This window comes from Neolamprologus multifasciatus, chromosome 7, assembly GCF_963576455.1.
Source record: "Neolamprologus multifasciatus chromosome 7, fNeoMul1.2, whole genome shotgun sequence".
In the NCBI taxonomy this organism is placed as follows: domain Eukaryota; kingdom Metazoa; phylum Chordata; class Actinopteri; order Cichliformes; family Cichlidae; genus Neolamprologus; species Neolamprologus multifasciatus.
Window position 1 is genome coordinate 50,884,299 of NC_140445.1, and position 24,159 is coordinate 50,908,457.

The 24,159-nt window shown below is 43.0% G+C and overlaps 2 protein-coding genes and 1 long non-coding RNA gene across 4 annotated transcripts in view; 2 read left to right on the forward strand and 1 right to left on the reverse strand.

Moving 5' to 3' along the window:
- Nucleotides 1-15,163, forward strand: part of LOC146515278 (cyclin-dependent kinase 17-like) — a 36,505-nt gene extending 21,342 nt beyond the window's left edge. For both annotated transcript variants that reach the window (XM_085166850.1, XM_085166851.1), the window contains exons 5-17: nucleotides 3,098-3,223; nucleotides 6,263-6,319; nucleotides 6,474-6,588; nucleotides 8,505-8,599; nucleotides 8,786-8,848; nucleotides 9,604-9,727; nucleotides 9,870-9,990; nucleotides 10,418-10,515; nucleotides 10,656-10,761; nucleotides 11,221-11,263; nucleotides 11,465-11,555; nucleotides 11,726-11,803; nucleotides 12,595-15,163. In XM_085166850.1, the coding sequence (XP_085022976.1) occupies nucleotides 3,098-3,223; nucleotides 6,263-6,319; nucleotides 6,474-6,588; nucleotides 8,505-8,599; nucleotides 8,786-8,848; nucleotides 9,604-9,727; nucleotides 9,870-9,990; nucleotides 10,418-10,515; nucleotides 10,656-10,761; nucleotides 11,221-11,263; nucleotides 11,465-11,555; nucleotides 11,726-11,803; nucleotides 12,595-12,632 (1,155 nt within the window). In that variant the 3' untranslated portion in view covers nucleotides 12,633-15,163. The remainder of the gene's footprint in view (nucleotides 1-3,097; nucleotides 3,224-6,262; nucleotides 6,320-6,473; nucleotides 6,589-8,504; nucleotides 8,600-8,785; nucleotides 8,849-9,603; nucleotides 9,728-9,869; nucleotides 9,991-10,417; nucleotides 10,516-10,655; nucleotides 10,762-11,220; nucleotides 11,264-11,464; nucleotides 11,556-11,725; nucleotides 11,804-12,594) is intronic.
- Nucleotides 13,940-21,718, reverse strand: LOC146515279 (ETS domain-containing protein Elk-3-like). Its single transcript, XM_085166853.1, has 5 exons — nucleotides 21,331-21,718; nucleotides 18,240-18,448; nucleotides 17,145-17,924; nucleotides 15,508-15,630; nucleotides 13,940-14,729 (listed from the first exon to the last, which is right to left on the reverse strand). The coding sequence occupies exons 2-5, from the start codon at nucleotides 18,444-18,446 to the stop codon at nucleotides 14,631-14,633; spliced, it is 1,209 nt and encodes a 402-aa protein (XP_085022979.1). The 5' UTR covers nucleotides 18,447-18,448; nucleotides 21,331-21,718; the 3' UTR covers nucleotides 13,940-14,630.
- On the forward strand, nucleotides 20,404-23,326 carry LOC146515280 (uncharacterized). The gene is made up of 2 exons (XR_014875150.1): nucleotides 20,404-20,896; nucleotides 20,985-23,326. It is a non-coding gene; the product is annotated as an uncharacterized LOC146515280 (long non-coding RNA).
- The last annotated feature ends 833 nt before the right edge of the window (nucleotides 23,327-24,159 follow it).

Here is a 24,159-nt window from a genome sequence, read left to right on the forward strand (position 1 = left end):
CCCCACATAGAGACAACATTTGACAACCTCTTCTGTACTTAAGACTTCTGTACACTATAACCATGACCATTTGAAAAGGTTCCAAGTTTTTATAGGGTAGCTGGATAGGGCGAGGCCAGCCTCACTACCTTCTGATGCACACCTTTTTGTAATTTTGTTCTAACAGCAGGCCTGAAATATGATGCAAAGTGCTCAGTTCTAAAAAGAAGGTGAAGCGTTAGTCCTGGTAGGCTTTCAATGGGTAAAGAGTCGAGGGAGGGTGAAGGAAACTAAAACACCTTGCCTTATTAAACATTCAAAACTGGTCTAGCAGAGGCAAAGAATATAGCTGTGGAGCCAAAGATGGGCACATTAAGTCTGCTTTAAATAAAAAAACAACTTGTTATGTATGTTTAGCTTTGAAAAATGTGGTCTCTTATATCAGAGGACTAAAAATTAGAGCCAGTAGAATATTTCATTTTCACAAATTCTTTTTGAATGGAGAGTATTAAGTGTTACTTGGTCTTTAATAGTGTTGCATTCAGAGCTTTAAAGCTTTTATTAGTCCAGTTTAACTTATTGTAGATTTACTTTTACTGAGAAAATAGAATTCATTACAACAAAACAAATGTTACTTTGACTCAAGCACGCTGTTACTATATCAAACTTTGCAAAACTCATTTATTCCAGTGATCCGCAGATATCTGTATTAATTCATATCTGCAAGGAAATGGTGACGGCTTGTCATCATCATCATAGAGAGGTTTCTCAAACAGCTGTTTAAAGTTTTTTTCTTTACATATAAGCAGAGGTAACATGTCATTTTACTGTTTCAATCAATATCTGACCTGATCCCTCCCAAAACCAATAATTGGTCCCTTTAGCCCAACGTAAGCTCTACCAATAGGACTTCAGGCCGTGCAGCTGACATAAAGTAATGCAACGAGCCGCACACTTTCCCCCTGAACTGTGGCAGGAGTTACTTCATAACTTCATAACATCGCCATTCTCAACTCAAATTATATAAAAAAAGCATGGCAGGAAAATAGATTCATATCCATCCATAGTTTTCATTTTCTTTTTCTGCATCACTGTTTTAGACATTTTTTCACTTTCTTTCTCTTTTTCAGAGACTTATTTTTCTTTGTATTAACACAAAATATAAAATAAAATGCAAAGAAAGACTTTCCAGTTTTACATAAAAGGAGTCAAAGGAGAGGAAAAAAAGAAACTGTAAGGAAAAGGGCTTCGTTATAGTCTGGTGTGTTTTTATAGGTACAGTTGATGCCACTGAACCACATGTTTTCACACTACCTGCTGGGTGGAAGGAAAAGTTCTGATTGAACAACACACATTTCCCTCCTTCTGTTTATTGGTTGCTTTGATTGCAACCCCTGTGGGAGTTTACAAGCAGATAGCAGCATCTGCACAGACAAACCAAGCATGCAAACCTGCACGAGTAGAGGGGAAAAAATGCTTGGGGTTTAGTTAAGCTGCATTTGAGGCTGCCCACACAGAGAGATGATACATCACCTCTTGCTGCTTTTTTTGTGCGTGTCTGCAAGCAGTACACCTCACACTTCCTGTGACTGTTTCACAGCCAGATAAAGTTTTTAGGTTTTTGGACACGCTCACAGTTCTACTTGCAGCTTCTGTCAGCCCAGCAAATCCACGGTACTGTTTGAATGAACAGAGTGATTGACTGCAGGCTTGTTGTTGATGAAGTGATCCAACAGTGAAACCAGTGTGCAGCCTTGTTCTTTGTCCCGTCTGTGCCACTGTGACACTTGGAGAAGGGACGGCAGAGCAGAAAAAATAGGAGGAGGAGCGAGGACGTCCCTTTGGGCTGGTCAGGTAGCGGATTGTTCTCCTCGGACTGCAGTGGAAGCAGTGCCATTTTGGGATTACATCACGAGGATTACTGTAATACAGTCCAGATGGGCCCCTGTTGTAACAGATTAGGACGAGTTGATTAGACAAACTGGAGGGGGGTGGAGGGGTTCCAAAGGTTAGGTGATGGATGGCATCACTTACTCTGAGGACAAGCCACCAATCCTGGCCCTGCAGACTGAAACCACAGAGCAGCAGAGCGAAATCTAATGTATATTCTTAAACAAATAAAGACAAGCAGAGTTCCTGTTATGTTGATAAGTGCAGAATGCTTTTGTTTTCTCTTTTTGAGAATCCAGAGCTGTGGTGTCTTTACTTAAAAATGTTTTTGTGAACAGTTAAAGCTAAAACAATAAGCAGACCTCTGTGCCTCTTTATTGCCTTGAAATGAATGTTTTTATGAGTTTGTATTTAGTTTGTACGCACACAAAACAATAGAGATGCCGAATCTCCACCAGAATGTCAACTTGCTCCAAGTTTTAATGAAGACTACGCTTCCTGGAAGCTGATCACATGGCTAAATGCGTTTGCTGTTAACAACCACAGAGCAGAAAGCTGACTCACAGTCACCGTTTAACGCAAAGGCTGAAAGTCACCGATCCTTCCAGAAGTCGGTCAATTTCGGTTTACGGGTTGAGCTTGTCTCTGAACTTGTGTTGAAATTTGAAAAAGGTTGAGGTTGCGTTTTTGCTTTTTTGTGCGTGTTGGCTAAGATGGAGGGAGGAAGCAGCGGGGTGTCCGGTGTTACCTCAGAGGGGGTGGAAGTAGATTTACAGAGAGAAACGTGGGATTAATAGTAATCTAACAAACAGAGGAAATGCATGATGGGAAGAATCCAGGTGTTAGATTTTAACTGTTTGATTTTATTATGTGTGTTTGAGTGATTTTTATATAAAGAATCATTAGAATCATGCTTTGTGTGCTTGTTTTCCTTTTTTAAAAAGACTTACCCTGAGCTCCACATACGGCCTTTACCATGAACACAAGTCTAAAACTGTAACTGTGTGGCTACACACGCACGTACCACACTGGCTTCTCTGTTAACCGGTGAGGCCTAAAGTACACCCACAGATTCTGCTTGTTTACTTTGGGTTTCTGCCATTTTGTTTCCAATCAGAGGTATTTATTCAGAGATTATGTTGTTTGCCAAGGTTTGTTTGTTTATTCATTCAGGTTGATATACCAACTGTATATTTTTTTTTTATTGAGTTTTCTTGTTTTTGTGTAGGACCTGAACAAACGTTTGTCCCTGCCAGCTGATATCCGGATACCTGACGGTTACCTGGAGAAGTTTCAAATGAGCAGCCCACCCTTCGACCAGCCGCTGAGCCGACGCTCTCGTAGAGCATCACTGGTGAGAAGAACAAGAGGGATTAGAGGGGAAGAAGTAAGAGAGAAGGCGCTGAAAAGACATGGGAGACAATTACAAGTTGTCAGAGAGGAAACAAGTGCAGAGTGATACTGTAAACAGGAAGTCGGCCTATTGCACATGTCCTTCACCTTGAAGCTGGATTTGCAAGGGTCACATCATTGGCTAATATACTCTCCTAATTTTGGAATTTGGTTGAGAAAAATTACGACAAAGTAGTTAAAAGTAAAATGTGCATTTAGTTCATTTATTTAGTCATTGAAGTCATTGCAAGCCCAGGAATCTGGGCCAAGATGGAAACACAGAGAAATTCCCTGTGTGGCTCACTGGAAGGCAGGTTTATTCTTGCTGTAGTCGTCCTTGTGTGTGGTGCAAGCCAGAAGTGATGGCACAACTACTGGCTTGTTGTGCATCTCCCAAGTTTTGTAAGCTGTCGGGCACATCGTGGGCGGTGAGGTTGGGCTGGAGGCACAAATCCGTGAGCAGGTCAGTCCCTGTGAGCTTTTCGAAGCCACATCAATGCAGTGCATTTCCATATGGCACAGAGGGCAACCGCTGCTGGAAATGATTACATGCTCTGCAGAATCCATCATTTAGGCGAACAGGAGAAGGTGAGACAAGCCAACCTGAAGTGTGAGTATACACTCACCAACCACTTTATTGGGTACATCTGTCTAGTACAGGGTTTGGCCCTCTTTTGCCTTCAGAAATACCTTAATTGTTTGTGGCACTGATTAAACAAGGTGCTGGAAACATTCCTCAGGGGCATTGGTCCATATTGACATGATAGCATCACATCATGATAGCATGTCTGCAGATTTGTCAGCTACATCCATGATACGAATCTCCCTTTTCCATTACATTAAGGTGATCTATTAGATATCCAGTGACTGTGACACAAACTGAACTTTTGACGTAAGGTAGAATTGATCCACGCTTTAATGTTTTTGCACCAAATTGTGACACCACCATCCAAACGTCAGAGCAACAGTTAAGACTCATTATACCAGGCAAGGTTTTTCAACTTTTCTTGGCCATTTAATGAAAATTGTAGTCTCGGTTTTCTGTTCTTAGCTGACAGGAGTGGACCTGGTGCGGTCTTCTGCTGCTGCAGCCGGCCTGCTTCAAGGTTCCACTTGTTGTGCGCTTCTTCATACCTCGGTTGTAATAACCTAACTGTTGCTTTCCTACCAGCTCAAAGCAGTCTGGCCATTTTCCTCTGACCTCTGGCATCAATATGGCCTTTCCTCCCAGAAAACTGCTGCTTACTGAATATTTTCTCTCTTTCAGGCTGTTCTCTGTAAGCCCAGAGATGGTTGTGCAGGAAAATCCCAGCTGGCATTTTTCAGCTTTCAGTTTCTGAAATGCCCAGACCAGCCCATCTGGCACCAACAACCACATTCAGAGTCATTTAAATCACCTTTATTTCCCCTTTTGATGCTTAGTTTGATCTTCAACAAGTCCTATACATGTCTACATGCACTGAATTGCTGATATGTGATTGGCTTAATAGATAACATTCGGTTGACCATGTGTACCTAACAAAAGCAGCTGATGACTGCATATCTGTTGTATAGCGAGTGCATCAACCATAACCACACTGTGGTCACATGCTTCCACAGTGACCACACTAGCTCATGACCCCTCGAGGATGGGTCTTGAATAAGTGATCTGTTCATGTCACCCGAATAACCACGACACCATAAACTCAATAAATAATTAATTTCCCCAAAAGTATTCATTAATTAATGTTGTTGGTGTTAGCAGTGTGTCAGTTTTGTAAGTACAACATTCTGTGTCACAGATCATTAAAGATCTCCTTATTGATTTTTACATGATTGGGAGTTTTTAGTAGTAAATTCTAAAAGGCAGAGCCATATTTGCTTCAGGGTTCATCATATAGCATTTTGCAGATAAAACTGTAATGACATTAAAAACTAAATTCTTTCTTTTGGCAAAAGCTACAGTGAACAAAAACACAAACAAAAAACTTCTAATAACTCCAGACTATTCTTATTTAAGCCTCGGCGCTCTGTGTGGGTTTTAAAGCGAGGAGTGCTAATTTGAGAATCAGGGGTGGACCAGAATGAGAGAAATGGAAGCAGAGCAAGAGTCAGGAAGTGGCTGCACATGGATAAAGATAGCTCTGAGGGTAATGTTTTATTTAAATGCAGCAAGAAACAGAAGTGAGAGTGTCAGAGTTCACACCTTATCCTCAGCCGATCAGAGCTCATCCTCTCAGCACTCATTTTTGTCACAAGCCTGAACGATTGTCCTGTGCATCTGTCAAAAGCAGAACAGAGGAGTAAGTAACACTCAGCCTCGCCCAGGCCCAAGTTTATTTGCATACACACCCCTTTGCAGAGTTTTTTCAAAAGCACTGACTGGATTTGCTCAGATGATTGGCTGTCAGACCTCTCAGCTTTTCTGGCGCTGGTCTTTATCCAGTGCACTGGTCTGTTTAAGCCTTGTGGAGATGCTGGCTTGCAGCAGTGACAGTTATAGCTCAGTTATTAAGTAGTTTGTGTGTGTTCTGACAGTGATTTATTATGCGTGGAAGTAATGACTGTTTCAGTTATTGTTTATCGTGGAGAATATTGGGTCAATTGATCAACCAATCCTTGGTATATTTAAATGATGAGAGTAGTAAAATTTGATGTAAAATGACACAACCGTATGGGATTTCTTTATAGCCTCAGATATTTTTCTTAGCGCACATGAGAAACAGAGAAAAATCCAAATATTAGAGAAACTGAAATTAGCTATTTTTTTATTATATATTTAGCGCAAAAATATAAATGAAAACATGTTGTTTGTTTGACTCGCCCATAGACACTTTGTAAAAAGCCATCGGGTCTTTGTCACAAGCAATTAGTTGGGATGCTGGTTTGGTTGTGTGACCCCCACGCCCCACTCTGTGATGCTGCAAGGCCATCACGAGGATTTGTCCTGGTGTGTGTAAGCCTGTCTCTGCTAATAAAGACACTACCCTCATTAATGCTGTTGTCCTTTTCTTCCCTCCAGTCAGAAATTGGATTTGGGAAGCTGGAGACCTACATCAAACTGGACAAACTGGGGGAGGTATGTGGCACAGTTTACCTTGAAAGCCTTTCTTTTATCATCCCAGGTGCAAACGTTCTCATAGTGAGTGATTAAAGTGCACACAGGCACAGTTGTGGAGTTTACTTTTAACCTGAAACACTGAACCCCCCTGCCTTCTTTTCCTGCTGTATAGGGCACATATGCTACTGTGTACAAGGGGCGGAGTAAGCTGACAGACAACCTCGTGGCGCTGAAAGAGATCAGACTGGAGCACGAAGAAGGAGCACCGTGCACGGCTATCCGAGAAGGTACAAAAGATTTTAGCCACAGAGTGCTATTTGGTCACCAAGCAGTCAAATATAAGTGCGTTTTTTACTTATATAAACTGATTTGTTTTACGTTTTATGAACAGTGACGTTTGAACATCTGCAGCAAGATGGAGTGCAAAAAACAACTTAGTTAACTGAAATAGAAAAGCAGATTTTAGAATAAATGTAAAAACAAAAAAGTAAGTAAAGTAAGATATTAGGCTCCTAGAAAACAACCTCAAATACAAACATACAGGTCGTGCCTGTAGGTGGTCAGGTTTGTAAATATATCCCAGCACGAGCAGACACTGGTAGATTTGGAATTTTGTGGAATTTTTACACGAGCAGTCTTGTGTCTGCACATAACAGACAACTTAGCAAGGACCGATTTTAAATCGTATCTTTATCCACTTAGTTGCACTTAGATATTAGTTAAAGAATACACAGTTTAACATGCTTGAAATAATATTTTTGCACCAACAAGGTGATTCCCAAAGAGCTATTAGCCTAAAACTCTTTATGTGGTGTGCAGTGTGATTAAAACAAATTTGAGGAAACTGCACAAGTGATTGACAAACGAAGTGATAGACCTAAAAAAAACATGTCTACAACAGATGAACTCAATTTTGAAGTCATATCCTTAAGAAATAGGAAAACAGTCCAGCAAAGACCTGTCACATGACCTGAGAGATGCATCTGGCCCTGCTTGTTGTTTGCTGAAGCCTCATCAGACGTGGTCTCAGTGGAGGGAGAGCTATCAAGAAGCTATTTGTCAAGAAGAAGAATAGTGAGAAAAGGCTGTGGCATGCCACATTACACAAGAAGTGAACTGAAAATCACTGACTTACACGTCTTATGAAGTGATGAAACCAAATTTGACATTTTTGGTTCAAGTCATTGTCAGTGTGTATGGAGAAGGTCAGGAGTGTCTACATCCATCTGTAAAACACACTGGAGACGCTGCCATGAATCAGGCTGCGTTTCGGAAAGAGATGTTGAAGATCTTGTCAAAATTGGTGAAATTACGAATGCAAATAAAGTCAGATTTTGATCATGCAGTGCCTGACTGGCAGTGTTTGTTTCTGCCAGTGCAGTAAAAGCATACCTGGACAGAAAATCACACAACGTGACACTTAGTCACAGACTGACCTCGGCTTTATTCAAGCATTGACAAAGAATTGAATACAAGGCAGCCAACATCCAAAGAAGAGCTTTGAATGTCTTTCAAAAAGAACGTTTCCTGAAGATTACTTACAATTCTACAAACTTTCTTTATGCCTTATACGCTTTATTTCCATTCATGCTTTCAATAAATCGTTGCACCTATTTCCCAGTTTCCTACCAAATATAAAGAAATGAGCCGTGGCTTAAGAGTTTTGCAAAGCACTGTATTTCAGTGTCATCTTCTGGCAGCTTGAGTAAATTCAGTTTGCGCTCACTGACGGTGCTTTGTTTTTTTAGATGGATAAATGTATTTATTCAAGTGCACTTCATCACCAGGTTTAGCACGTTTCACAAAAAAACGTTGAGTTTGTCGTCTGTGAGAGTCGCTCGATTTATGTGGATCCTTCACTGGGGTTGAACTGGAGGCGTTTTCTTCTTTTATTTTGCAAGTTTTATGCGACCTTATATGGAGAGCGGTGTTGGCAGCACGCTCTTGTTTTGAGACTTTGTTGATTAATTTGAGCCAGATAAGCTTTCTTTGTAAGTCTCAGACATTTTTGTAAGATTGAAGGATTTATAAATAAACCTCTCTTGGCTTAATCAGCATGAACACAGAGGCATCAGAGCAAGAAGTAAAGCAAATGTTGGTTAATGTTACTTTGAGAGAATAGAAAATAAGCTGAGTGTAATCACACCCTCGCTGTAACAGCTGTCTTCTTCTTCTTCTTTTTTTTCTGCGTGTGTGTTCTTAGTGTCTCTACTGAAGGACCTGAAGCACGGCAACATCGTGACGCTGCACGACATCGTCCACACAGACAAGTCGCTCACACTGGTGTTTGAATACCTGGTGAGACCAGCAAAACCTCTGCAACCTCCCTCCTGCATGACTCACGATGTTCTCTGCAGGGATGCTTAGATTAAAATATTTGACGTTATTATTATTCATGACTCTGTGCGGAGTATGAAGGCTTACCAACTGTTGCAGTTTGTGTGCCTGTAGCGTCCCCGCTCTAACGCCCTTCCTCTCTTCTAGGACAAAGACCTTAAGCAGTACATGGATGACTGTGGGAACATCCTGAGCATGCAGAATGTCAAGGTGAGACTCCGCAGGCTGCCTGCTGGCCTGAGCACCTTCATCACCTGTCAAGAGTTTGTAGCTGCTGGTGTGGGTGCAAGAAGCATTGTCAGTGTGCCCCCTGGTGGAGAAGTGTAGACCCAAGGGGATAAGTAAAATGGGCTGCTGCAAGCTTCTTTAAACATCGCTGTTTTTAGTGTATTTAATTAAAGAATTTCATTCATGATTGTGCATCTGCAATATATTACTTTTGCTGATCACCACAGTTTTTTTAACTCTTTATTTTTAGTTTTTAGTTCATGGACAGAAAAAAAACAACCCCAACTAAGCATACATATATATATTTGGGTCACATCAGTCCATATAATTTTACTTGATGTATTATGAATTCTCGCACTTTTAAGTAAAGCGAGCTTAGGCTAAAGGTCACCTGTTCCATCACATCGATATCACCGATGGTGCGGATCCATCGTTTGAGGCTTGGTGATTCTGGTTTATGTCCATTTTTTTCTAATTGTTTTCTTCCTGGCTAACAGTAATTTCAGTTACCAGTCGGGTTTTTTTGTTAACCACATCCTCATTAAGTAGACAGAAATACAAGACCTCAATACTGTTGGTGATCTCGTATCAGCGCGTAGTATTTTGGCACATGACCAAAATGTGTGCGAGCGATTGGCCTCCAACTTTCCACACGCAGCAAGGCTCGATCACCACTATTTTATAATAACTTTATCAACACGATCATATGTACTGATCGAGAAAATCTCTTCCCTTAGATTTTCCTCTTCCAGATCCTGCGAGGCTTGGCCTACTGTCACAGGCTGAAAGTTCTCCACAGAGACCTGAAGCCCCAAAATCTGCTCATCAATGACAGAGGAGAACTAAAACTGGCTGACTTTGGTAAAAAATCAATACATTACATTAAAATGTTACTACAGAGCTATTGTTTTTTAAACCGATGAATATTTGGAGTATTCTAAATACCTTCCTTGGTATGAATTTCATGACATTTTTCCAATATGTCCATATTTCTGCTCCACAGGCCTGGCGAGGGCGAAGTCTGTGCCCACTAAAACGTACTCTAACGAGGTGGTAACGCTTTGGTATCGGCCCCCTGACGTGCTGCTCGGCTCCTCCGAGTACTCCACACAGATCGACATGTGGTGAGTGGGCCTCGCTCGACGGGGGGGGGGGGGATTGCAACTATTAGGAAACGCTAACGATGCTCGTGGTTACTCTCCTATTTCCGTATGGCTGCACAGCGACGGCGCAGGCCGATGTGATCCTCTCAGATTGGTTTTCTGTCGTGAAATTGCCACTTCAGTGATTTGTGGAACGGGCACAGGTGTCTGGAGCTCATTTTGTTTAGTTTGCGCCCTTATGAGCAGGCGGGTGTAAAGAGAATTTGCTGCTGATGGACACAGCCTCGCTGTTAAGAGAATGCAGCTGTAAATGGTTTCCCCGATCTCCAATTGAGAGAAACGTCAGGGTTGGTTTAGAGATGGAACACCTGTTGAGTCAGGCTGCTGTTTAAGCTTCAGTCAGACGCATCTTTGTGACCTTTCCCACCTGTTTGTGTCATTCTGTCAGGGGTGTGGGCTGTATATTCTATGAGATGGCTGCAGGCAGGCCGCTGTTCCCGGGCTCCACAGTGGAGGATGAGCTGCACCTCATCTTCAGGCTGCTAGGTGAGTGCTGCCCTCTGCTGACAGAGGAGCGTTCAGACTTTTAACCAGAGCCTTTAATCGCATTAACCCTGGCATGTAGCCCCCGTCCCCCATCCAGCTGACGCGGGCTCTAACAAGGTCTATTAAATGTCCCTCCACAGGCACTCCTACAGAAGACAGCTGGCCTGGAATATCCTCCATTGATGAGTTCAAGTCCTACAAGTTCCACAAGTACAAGGCACAGTCCCTCATTAATCATGCCCCCAGGTAAGCCTGATACTTTTTCTCTCATTTTATCTTAATAACTTTACTTCTACACCAGATGCAACATGTCCCAGTTTAGGCTGTGTTGCTGCTGGTTGTTTCAGGTATTTATGGAGCAGTTATATAAACCTTACCGTTACCCCTCCATTCACCTCTCTTGCCTGGTTGTCTGATGACTGGAGATGGAAAAGTGTTTCTTGTGAGACACAAATATAAGAGGAGAGCTTGTAAGCAGAGCTGTTTTAGCTTTTAGTTAGACATGAGTGTTGGAGGTTTGTGTAGTTAGGAGCGTGTGCTCTTTATCATTTCCTGTAAGGAAATCCTGTGGAATAGTTGACTCTGTTTGACTTCCTTAACACTCGCCTTTATCCATGAGTCAGCCCACCTTTACTGACCCCCCCATCCCTCCTGTTCTTTTTTCCACCTCCAAACTCTTGTCCCACCCCTCCCCCACACGCACAGGTTGGACAATGATGGAATCGACCTGCTGATGTCATTCCTAAAAGTAAGTCTCGCCATATCTGCCAGGAATTAAAGAGACGCCAAAAACATGTGACACATTTCGCAGCTATGTCAGGACTGTGTATTTGGAAAGAAGCGCACGAAGGCGTGCCAACACATTCGCATGCGATCGCACGCTGCTGAGCCGGTTCTTTTGTTGTTCTTTAATGGCTGAAACGTTTTCTTTTGTTGCCCTAAATTTCAGTATGAATCGAAGAAGAGGATCTCTGCTGATGAAGCAATGAGGCAGCCATACTTCAGGAGCCTGGGGCCACGTGTGCACACGCTGCCAGAGAGTGAGTAATGAAACGGTGATGCAGTAATGCAGACTTGGCACGATCCGCTCAGTACAACTTGAAGGGTATTGCAGTGTACAGAGAGGATCACTTACAGCCTTGTAACAGAAACACTGTTCACCCGGCACGTCTTCTTCTTCTGTTGCACTGACTGACTGTGTCTTTGGCAGCCGTATCCATATTCACACTGAAGGAGGTGCAGCTGCAGAGAGATCCCGGCTATCGGAACTCATCATACCCCGAATCAGGTGAGGAATAAAGAATCAAGAAGAGGGGAAGTGGGAAGCACAGAAACTGAGTGAGCGAAAAGAGACAAGTGCAAGCGTAGGGTTTTGTAGCCCGGCCCACTCAATTGGCCAAATAGACACAGCTCATGGAGGAAGTTGAGATACTTTAACATAATTGCCACAATCTGCATAAACAAAATACACCTTTTCATGTCACTCATTATGAGGATTAACTATATTAAACCGCCACAGTGCCACATGTATAATTGAACATGTGCTTGTAAATTTTGTTACATTCTACTTCCTGAAATTTCATGCTGTCCTTCAAAGACTGATGCTCACATGTAAATTAAAAAAAACAAACCCCACTGTATTTGTAAAATTTGTACACTGTAAACAACTAGTGCAAAGATCTGTGAAGGATCATGAAATGTGAACAAATACAGGCGAACAAATACAGGCTAACAAAGGCTCAAGCTATAGCCCACATTACACTTCCTGTTTATGACCGCAGAGCACCTGGAACCTGGCGATTTATACGACCAAAGCAGAGATGTCACGATAACGGTGATATTTAAAAATGAAATGTGTATACCATTGTTTATTCCTGCGTGGGCAAACCCACCGAACAGGTTAAATAGCAGTCACTGTGATACGTAAGTTACTTTTTAACAAGGTTAAAAAGTAACTTTGGATGTCGTTTACTCCAATTTGCTTATCAAATAGCCCGGAATAGTTGGGAAATGCAGATTTCTGTCATTTAAAATAGCTGAATCGATATTTAAAGACTTTATTTTTCTGTTTCCCATCAGGCAATGGAAAAAGCAGAAGACAAAGCATGCTGTTTTAAAATCTCTGGACTGGATACAGTTATTTGGGAACGATATACTGGCTGTACAGTCTTGCCGCTGGATCCGAACTCGGAGATGAGAGTTGGCGTGGAACGTCGTAGTCACCTTCAGTCCCCCTCCAGAATTTTTTTTTTTTTTTTTTTTTTTTTTGCGAGGTGGGGGGGCTATCCACGGTCTGACCCCGTCCCAAGTTTAGTCTGAAACTGGCTCCAGAGAGACATTTGTACACTGTACATCTATATTTATTGACAAGTGAATTTGCTGCTAAATCCAACTACTGTCTAGAATTCTAACAGGCTCAGTCACTTTAATGAGAACATGCAATGTGTATAGATTTTTAATTTTCTTTCTTTTTTTTTGAAGTGGGTGATATTTTTTTTTTTTTATTGGTCGTCGTTTCCATTTTCATACATTAAAACTCCACCTCGAAGCTCCTGGACGACGTGTGGGTGTGTGAGGCACACAGACGGAGGGAGGTTTCTGTAGCAGCTCAAAGGGGTTTCATATTCTTGTCTCTGTTGCCATGGTGCTGTACTCAGCTGCACAAATCACATGTGACCATTTACTCTGAAGGTTTTTCCGAGGCCAGCTTTGATATAATAACGAATCATTTTATCCCAGCCGGAGATTAATGTGAGCTTTCTTTTTTGTTGTTGTTGTTGACATTATTATGTTTTTGCACACAAAACTTGGCAGATCTGTGCATTTAAAACAAACAACTTGCTGGCATATCATTCCAGGGATGCTCCGGTCTCTGCCGTGACCAATGAACAAATGCAGTAGAGAGAGAAGGGAAAGAGCAACACAGATTGTCAACTAGGGCATTACAGGAATAGTTACACCTACGAAATACACTGATCACCCTCCTGTCCTCGTTCTTTCTCCACTCTTACAAAGAGGAGCTGCAAAAATGAGCTCCCACTGTTGGAATCTGCTGTGCATTGCCCATGGTTTACCTGTCTGCCATTCCCATCTCCCTCATCTGTAAAAGTAGATCTTTTTTTTTCTCCTCTGTCACTGTGGTGCATGCCTGCTCTTTTCTATGAGGAAGCACACAGCAGCCACCGAACCCCTAATTCAGGAAGCGTTAGCTATAGTCCTGCCCTTATTTAACAGTGTTACAAGACATGTTTTGTATGATATTCTTTATTTGTGAATAATTTTTGTTGGTGTGGGATTTCATTGCAGATGCCCTCCCATATTTCAGTTTTTTTTCCAGAGTAAAGAAAAATTAAATCTGAAGGTTTAAAACCAAAAGTGTTTGTTTTTTTGTTTGTTTCAGCTGCTCTACAAAGTTTCAACTCTGTTTAAGCATTCAATGCTTTGTTTATTGAAAATGACATTCTTCACAATACAAAAACAATATACAGAATACATTGTATTACCAAGTCCAGTATAAAAAAAAACAAGAACGTAAGTGTTACAAGGTTTTCATTCATTTGAAATCTCGTCTTCATTAAAAGATTTTGAAATAAAGTGAAAAAAACAGGACAACAAGGCACAGCCGGTACTATCTGAGAAGCATAGTGCATACGTTACATACAATACCACGTTAAGTGAAACGATCAGTTTCACATTGTTAACATTTAAGGAAAACAAGTAGACTTGTTTCTTTTTTTCTTTTCTTTTTTCTAAAGATTAAAAGAACCAGGCTCTGCGCAGGCTGAGCGGCTGGTTAGCCTTTCGCAGCTGCGCTTCTGTCCGTCGCGGACAGGCTAGTGTAGAAACGTGCTGTTCTTTATCATAAAGAGACCAGATGTCTCTGAGACATCGTGGCGTATGGCTTTTACCAAGTGCTTTCAACCACTCAGAATCTGAAGCAAGTCAAGTGCAAAAAAGAAAAGAAAAAGGTGAGGTCACATAACTGTCTCTGCTTTTCTGAGACAAAATCTGACATCATGAATAAGAGATTGCTGCTGCTGATGATTATTATGATGATGATGAGAAACTTTCAACAAGAGAACGATGAATTTGCGGCATTTTCCACAGATCCTGGATCAGGATTTGTGAGTGGTGGGAGACAGGAGCAGGGAGGAGGGTGTTCCTTCCAGGTTTGGCAGGGGGACAGGCATGTGTCCGTTGATTAGGCTGGGGAACTGCGGAGGAAGAGAAAGGGACAGAGTTAATGGGGAGGGGATGGAGTCTCTATGAAAACCGCTTTCCGGTAAGGAACTGTTGCATTGTCACTGCTCTGGTTTCCTGTTTTGTTTTTTGTTTTTTTAATTCATTGTGCCGCTTCCTCCTTGTCTCTCTCCCCTCCAACTCTACAACAGAAGTCGTCTTATTTACGCACAATGAATCCGGTATAATGTGTGCGTGTGTGTTTCATAAATGAGGAGCAGCTCTCAAACCAGTCCACCCTGTTCAGACTGGCTCCCCTGGGCTCAAACAGGAAGTATTCACAGGATTTCCTCTCCCTCTCACAAGCTCTGAAACAGGACACCTCTGCAGGACCTGCTTACTGAGTCTCAACTAGTTTCACAACCCTTTGTGACTGCTGCTTTGCAAATAACACACACACACACACACACGCACACAAAAAAAAAACATTTTTCTTGCTTCCTGTTAGGTAAATACTTGCATAACATTTGGGCAGCATTAGAAATCATTTAATAAAAAGTTTGGTTCACCTAGCTCACATAATCGCCCTCTCTAAAAGCTTTTCCTGCCCTGGTCTTCTGCTCTCTTTTCTTTTATCAACCGCTGGAAACAATGAGGCTTTTGCAGAAGCACTAATTTGGCCCCAGCAGCCTCTCCAACTTCCTCCTCTGCTTAAAGCGCTACCAGTAAATAATCCTTTGAGTACACCCTCCATTCTCATCTCCTGCTATTTTTGTCCCTCTGTCTTCCGCTACACCTGTATGTGTTTCTTACCTGAAAGAGGGAGCTGTGGCCCTGCAGCCGGGCGGGGCTGAGCGGAGCGACTGGGCTCAGGCTGCTCCAGAAGTGGATGCCTGACAACAGCGGACTGTGAGCCAGCAGCAAACCCGAGGGAGTCTGACGGGTGGGGGGAAAACACACAGGGAGGGAGGCTTTATATAAATGAGAGAAACTAGTGGGGACAAAATTAAAAACAAAACTCGCAACCAGCGGATTGAGAATGTTGCTCTGAGGGTTTTGCTAATGCACAACATGCTGAAAACGGTGACGGGCATGTATCAGCGTTTGGAAAAACAAACTGACGAAGCAGGAAGGAAGTCTGTGGTTTCTACTCCCGAATACAGGGGTGATGTGAGGAGGAGGGGAGGGGGGCTGTTGTTGATTTGGGGGGGGGGGGGGGGGCCAGTGGTCGTCAAGCACTTGGAACTAGAGAGAAAACATATGAAATCAATTTCTCCCTCCCTCCCTCCTCCCCTAGTCTTCTCTCTCCCTCCTCCCCTACTTTCCCCTGTGTCACCTCAGAGAAGTGAGCCAGTGTTGCGAGGGGACCCAGCCCTGCTGCTCGAGTATTAAAGGAATTATTGGAGCATATGGCATCGCTTAGGGCCTCTTCCCCTCCTCTCGCAGGTTGGACTCACCGAAGATTTGCGTAAATCGCTCGCTCTCCTCTGATCTCATCGTACGCAGCCCTTGTCAGCGGGCGGTGTGAGCGTAGCTCCGAAGTCTTCCTCGACGCGTGGACGAACCCCTCTCTGATGTGGCGCTCGTTTTTTCTCTCTCTTTGTAACAATTCCAGTACAAACACGCGATTAACTAAATTAGATGATGAAACTCAAGTTGGTGCTTATGCCGGAGCCGTGGGCCATTATGATCTTTTGGTATAATCCCAAAATGTTACAGCTCGATGAATTTGGCTCTAAACTTGTGGCGGAAAATAAAATTTGAAAAAGAACAAAACAAAACAAAAAACAACGGCTCCACCGGCAGACGAAAGCAAAACATTACTGCCACACAGAAATGCGGCACTTGGTCTACACATCACACAAATATTTTAATGATGTTTTAAACTGCGCAAAAACCTCTTTGTGACTTTTAACACCCGCTCTATCTGGTTTTTGAAGTCACGACTAAATATAGAAAGCGCTATAAGGGGCTTTGGGGACGCTGATGTCATACTCTGGTGTTCAATCATCAGCCACAGTACCGCTCAGGGGGGACGGCACTGATGGCATCACGGGCAGAAATATCGTCTTTCTGAGATTGATTATTATCAGGCTCTGTATCGTTCAGCTGTGGTCTGGCAGGGAGTGAGATTACTGGGTTTGTGTTAAATCACAAAGAGGGGGAAAAAGGGAGCGACTGAGTGCTCGTGAGAAGAGAAAGTTGTAGCAAGATGAAGAGTGCAATCCTAGGTGTGAGTGAAGTGTTAGATCTTAAATTAGGGATCAAATCGTATTTAATCCAACGTGATGGCAAAATGCTGGAAAGCACCTTGACACTCAATGAATGAGTCACTAGTCCTCAAAGTGCTCACATAATCACAGTTGAGACTCAACATATGACTCATGTCTAGAAATGAGGGAGGAACTAGTGTCATTGTAGCATCTGTAGAGTTCTGCTGCTCAGCTCACCTGTGCAGTGAAGAAGGCCGGAGTGAGTGACCCAGACGGCAGCGCCGGGCTGTTGAGTGCGATGGAGCCGATGTCGCTCCCTGCCAGCAGCAGGGGCGGCGCTGAAATCTCCAGAGCTTTAGGCTTTTTGCTTTTTGGGGGGAGTCCATCTCCGTGGTTAGCGCTACTGTTAAGAGAACTGCTTCTGCCACCGCCGCTGCTGCTCCTCTTTTCAGGAGGCTGCAGGGCTCGCCCTCTGTGCCCGGAGGACAGATTGAGGGGTTGAGCGCTTTGGTCAGAGTCCTCCTGCTCCTCCTCAGCAGCGGGGCTCCGGCCGCGCTGAGTGCGAGGAGAGGACGGGGAGGGGGAATGAGAGGCGAGTTTAGATGGCCCCGGTGAGACATAGGACTCGGGCTTGGCTGAGGGAGGAGAGCTCCTCTCGTTGGCATTGGTGCCAAAGCGGATGACGGAGCGCTGCTCCTCCTGACGCTCCTGCAGGGCACGGAGGAGTTCGGGCTGCTTCTGCAGGGAGCTGATGCTGAATGACGAGTAGAGACCCGAGTGGAGGTAGTCATTCCGACACTGCTGTGCCCCCAAGGCTGCCAGGGTCCTCCTCTGGGCCTCCTCCTCAGCTTCCTCCTCCTCCTCCTCCACTTCCAGCTCCTGGGCCTCTTGTTCTTGAAGGGGAAGCCTTCCCGAAGCCAGGCCCATCTCCACCGCCTGCGGGTCCATCTTAAGGATCTCAGGGAAGGACACAAACTTATAAACAAACTTCTGGCCAATCACCTTCTTGATGATGTTCTGCAAAACACGCAAACACAATTCACCGCGATAAGATCATTATGAAAAACAAACCAGGTACACATATAGAATATCAGAGGAGTGTTTGGGGACACACTAAAGTAGTGCTTCGTTACATCACAGTCAGATCTGTGTGTGCGCTTTACAAGAAAGAGGAAGCAGAAGTGTCTATCAGGGGATTTTGTGAATTTAAAGGGAAGAACAGAGAATGTGTCGTGGCGTCACACTCCTCTCCCGGCTAACCTATCACAGCAGCTGCGGTCACACAATTAGCTGTGCTATTATGGAGAGGCAACTAGAATTACTTTAATTAACCTTGTCGTAGTAGTAGCGCAGGGCTCTGCTCAGCTTGTCGTAGTTCATGTTGGTCTTGTTCTTGCGCAGCCCCCACAGCTTGGCCACTTCCTCCGACTTGAGGAGCTTGAACTCGCCGTCTGTGGACGTCCAGCATATCAAGTGCTTGTGACTCTGATCGAGCAGCAGCTGCAGCAAGAACTGCCACAGAGTGATGGCACTGTCCATTCCTGCAGCGAGACGCACAAATGATTAGGTCAGCGTGTGGAGAGTAGCACCAAACATGCTAAAACTGAAAAAGCACCCAAATTACTGCCGTGTGTAACACCTGCCTAGTGCCACAGTGACAGAATAAGCACACAAATTAAACCTTTGGAGGGAAACAAGGCAAGTCCCTCTTTACACTTTGCTTTAGTCCCATTTATAACTTGTTTATAACAAAACAACCCAACATTTCATCTAAATATAATCCCTTTATCCCCCCCGCCCCTTCTCAGTTCTGCCTTGCCACTGTGTTTTATTGCACACAGACTAAATTAAGTTACTGGCTAAAGAGGGGCCGATCTGTTTGAGCTCCAACATGTGGTGCAAGAAAGAGCAGACCGCCAATGAATAGAACAGTGTGTGTCAAGAGTGTAGTGTAATGTAACAGCAGCAGGAGCCACAGGAGAGAAAAAAATAAGGGGGGGGGGGGGGGGGGCTAACAACAGCTCAAGCCAGAAATATGCTGCGGTTCAACCTGGCCCTCTCTCCAGAGGAAGTACGACGGGCCCGGGGTGGGTTATTCCTTTAATAGAGGAATGTGCAGCCTCGGAGCTCCTGTCTGCCTGCCTGCTAGGAGCTCATATGCTAGTAACGGCAGTGGGGGTTTCTGTCCCCACAGCTCTGACGAGAGCGGAGCTCGAATGACTGCTTGATTTCAAAATACAAAAATTAAATCACATGACTACTAAGAAACTGACAATAAAGCAGATTATGTGTTAAGTCATAGTTCAAGTAACAAAGGCCAGAATTTTACTGTAAGGTGATGCGCTGCTATTCTCGGTAGTTGTGTCACTCTGAATAGTGCGTTTATCTGATAATATGGTGAGGAGAAACCTTAGGAGAAACTGGTGGCCATTTAAAAGATTTTTTTTTTAATGTGATTGATGATGAATGATTTTCAGTACGTTAGTTTTAATCTCACTCATGTTTATATCTCTACTCTTGTTTACATGATTTGGATATATTTTTTTTTTGTTGGTTCTTTGTGATGTCATGAAGGTCTAACTATTAAATCAGAACTTTCACCCAGCTCAAGTTCAAATCTTTTGTTTGTGCGGAGAAGCCAAGAAAGAAGAAGAAAGTTAAAGTTAAAAAAAAAAACACAAGGAGGTTAAATGGCTTGTTTTAGGTGGAGAATGAACAGAGGAATCCAGTATGCAACAAATAACTGTGAATGATGTTTTTTGGAAATGATTACAGCAGACCTTTGACATAATAAAGTCTGAATAATGATGGAAAGGACTGTGCTCTCATTTCATTATCGTTTCCACAGTCTGTCTTTTTATCCTGTCTTCCTCCCATTGCCGCCCGACCAGTCACGGGAGATGGCTGTCCTTACCTGAGCCTGGTTGTGTCTGAGGTTTGTTCCTGCTAAAAGGGAGTTTTTCCTCCCCACTGTCGCCAAGTGCTTGTTCAAATGGGGTGGTTTGTTTGTTGGGGGTTTCGCTTTGTACTTTACAATATAAAGCATCTTGGGATGACTGCTGTTGTGATTTGGTGCTATATGAATGAAATTGAAATGACAAGCCATTAAAGAAAACTGAGATTATGGAGAAGCTTTTCAACCGCTGCTTATCTTTGTCCAGAAAGGACGGGCAGAGAGAGAGAGAGGGCTGAACTAATTTCCGACACAAGCCATCCCCTGAGTTTTCTATCTGCCATGTGAAACTACAAACCTGTCAAAGTCAGGACTTCCTCCTATTCTACTTCCAAGGACAAATGGCGAGGAGAGGGGATCCCACAGCAGGGGAGTGCTTCCCTGATCCTGCCACACTTCCCACAAAATTCCCAGAGGGATAAGGGTCAAAAGAGCACATCATTGTCCCCTTTTTCACAGCTTCACCGGTTAACCCACTCTACACCCAGCCTTCAATTCGACTTTAGAAAGTAAAGCTTTCCGCTTGCAGACAGAGCTGCAATTTAGGACAGTGTGACTTTGAAAATTCCGCTTTGCGAGATGCTCTAAGCATGCTGCTGCAGGTCAGACCTCAGTAGTAGCTTCATAGAGTATAACCTATTAAATACAGTACAACTAACCCACTACAGGAAAAAACAGAGAGTTAAACCTAGCAAAACAGAAATTAAAAAGCCCACATCTCAGCTCTGCAGCGAGGCAACTAGTCACTGTGAGAACCACAAATGAAATAGTGCTAGGAGTCTTTCTAAGAATATCTGGGGAATATTGTGGTGGTTTTGGTCGGGGCACGACGAGCCCTGTTGCGGGATGCTCGGCCCGAGAAGTCTCGCGTGTGCACAAAGCCATCCAGTGTGTTGGCTGAACGGAAACTCCTAATGAGATTAGATGGTGTATGCAGACATTACTTAGCCATGACTAAATCTGCTCTCTTCCTGTTCACTGTCGGTGGAAAATTCAACAGGGGGACCCGCAAGAAAAAAAAAGCATCTGAAAACAGGTTTTAATGACTCTGTGGCTATTTTTCTGTTGTTGTTTTTTTCCACTGCTTTTTCATTTGCCTCTCCCTTTTCTTTTTCTTTGCTCAGTTGCAAAGTTAGACTCACTTTTACGCACGGAGGTCTGAATCACTACACTGCCCCACTGACTCATTTTCAAGATGTTGCTCGCACCGGAAGACGGTACGTTTCTGTCTGACCCCAAATCTGTGCCGTTCGTGTGTAGAAACTTAGAAACCAGCTCGACCTTAAGACTTTAAGCTGAAACAGAAAACAAAAAACCAAACGTGTTTACAGCCAAGACAATTAACTGAAACGCAATTACGGCCGCTCGCCCCACTCGGCATGCGTTATTTCTCTCTCTCACACACACAAGCCACCAATCAGGCAACAAAGCGCCGTTCACAGAAAGACGCCCGCTTATTTTTGACCTTACCTGCGATCTCCGGCTCGGTCTGGTCCCTCCGAAAAAGTTTACGGCGACGCTTGTGTGATTCCTTGTTTTTCCATGCTTACTTCTGGTCTACAGGAGTTGTGCTGGACTGAAATAGGATCCTGTGCTTTTTCTTTTTCTGAGCAGGAAGTTGGAGCAGGCAGACACAGAGCCGGCTGACTTCCTCTCCCCTACGATTCCCCAGGCAGTTTGCCGTCTGTGTAAACACACTTTTCCTCCCCTCCTCTTTCTCCACTGCTTGCCCGCTGACGGTCAGCAGTAGGCCTATACTGTGTCGGCACACATGGTGATGCAGATACTCCTACATCTCGTAAATTGACATCATCGGTCTGCGGACTACTGTGATGCGTTCAGGCACGCCTCGTTAGCAGGCCAGAAGTCCTCCCCCAATCAATACTGCTGAATTTGTCTTGCTGATACACCACATTATAATTGACTATATTTGCATCTGAATAGGGACACACTTTCTTTTTACGTCACATCATTTGGAACTCATACATTTTAGACATATTTCTGGTTATTTGATTTCAGAAACAGATAGAAAAGGCAAAATTGGAACCTGTGCAACAAAAAGGAAATGAACCAGGAATGCATATGTGTATATTTTGGAAGATGCATGGGACATGAGCCTCCTAATTTTAAGAAGAGACTACTGAGTGACACGCATTATAACACTATTCAGCGAGGCGACAATGTCTCAGACAGTGATGAGTGTTTTATCTTCCGTAATAGGTCTTTTTTTAACTTCTAAAATGTGAATTATGTGTTCACTGGACTTCTTAAGGCAAACGCAATTAACCATCCATGACCTCAAACACTCAACCTGGGGCTTAGAAGGAGGCTGGAGTCTATCCCAGCTGTCAGAGGACGAGAGGCACCGCACACACACTCACATCCGCACCTACTGCCAGTTTAGAATGACCAGTTCCTGGAGCACTTGGAGAGCACAAAGAAAAGGCATCCTGCATGTTTGTACAAGGAAACTTTGCGCTTTGAGCCATCTGCAAACACAATTATCCTCACCACAAATAAATATAGCATTGTGATCTCAGTCAGCATTAGCGTGTCTCTGCTGATGCAGTGCACAATGAGGCGGACCATGAAGGACCCAGAAGGAGGCGGAGGAGGTCTGACAGTGAGACAGGTTTTCTGTCTAAAAACCAAGCAAGTTGTGAAACACTGTTTTGGGGTTTATTTGTGTTTGACAAAAATACAGTTAGATAACTTTATCACTGAAATGTACTTGTGATGCTTTTACATTTCACATAGCCTCATATCAGTCTGAACTGCTTAAACTCCTTAGAGTGTGGGAAAGTGTGATTTTTGTTAAGGCCAAACATTATCTTAAAATGATGAGGTTGTTTAACCTGAGAGTGGAGTGTCGCATGTCTACTCTGCTGACTGTCCTCGGCCTTTGGCGCACTATGTCTCCAGCCACAGACATAAAACACAATTAGGCAGAATGGTGTTGTCCATCTCAACCACTGGATTCAAGATGGTGTAGCAACATGGCAGTTTACAAGTCGGTCCCTGCTCCTGTGAATTTTTAGTGGATTAATTCTAAGTTTAAGAGATCCCTTTGTTGGAAGATGCAATTACCCACTAATCAGTGTATATCTACAGCTACGATATTATTTTTCCTATTAAATTAAAAAAAAAAAAAGACTGTCCTTTGTACCTTTAAACCAAACTGCACTGATTAAATTTGACTGTGCAATAAATGTTTGTTGGTAATAATGTTTTCCTAAAAGCCTGGATGGTTGTTTATTTGTGTTTGCTTTGTGATGAAAGACAGAAAAAAAATCTGACTGATGTACTGATGTGGCTCATGTAATCATTTTTAAGTACTTTTACAGGGCTCCCGAGGTTTATCATTGCATGTAGTTGATCCTTGCAAACTTATAGTAGCTAGTATTGGAGCTACTGGATATTGATGATGTTGCATTAGTTTGAAATTAAATACATTAAGTTAAAATGATTTTGACCTCTCGACATATTGAGCTGTTGCCACTTGAAGCTTGGCCTTGTAGATAAGTGGCCTTTTTGACTCCCATAGAAAAAGGAGAAATAATTGTTGGTCTAATAACTGTTGAAAAAGTAAAGCAGAGGTTACAGCCTGCATTAGATTGTCTGTTTTTGCAAGAACTGAATCCAATTACATTAAATTGTGAGGTTTTGTTGTAATGTGAAAGAACTTGTGAAGATATAGCCGACATTTTATTCAGTAGCTGATTAGCTGTCTGGCTGCTATGGCACTGAACACCTCTTTTAATATCTAACAAGTGAAGGCAGCAGGGTCCAAAGGTTCTGCTTTAATTCCTTTAATCTGTGACTGCGCTCTAAGAACTGAGCATGTCATAAAATGAAGCAGTTAAAAACTTGATCTCATTGTTAAACCATCACTGATTGCACTATTACACTTTAAGTTTTTTAAAAAAAAGTCTACCTCTCCACTATGGGGCGCCGTTTGTAAAGTGAAACATGCTGAAATTAACAGCAACATTTGTTCGAGTCATTTTTACAACATTTAGTAAAATATTTGCAACTTTTCATATTTAAAACACAATTTTAAATGTTAAATCTAAATGTTAAATATTAAATCTAAATATTATATTTAAATCTACATGTTAAATTTAAATGTTAAATCTAAATGTTACAGGAAAGTGAATATTTAGCTAACATGCAAATTTAATGTACGGCCCAATGGAAATACCAAAAATAAAAGCTTTACGAAAACCTCCGGTGCAAAAGTGTGCCGGTAGTGGTCAGATTGTGTCTGCTCTCCCCTGATGGTCACTTCTCACCGCCATG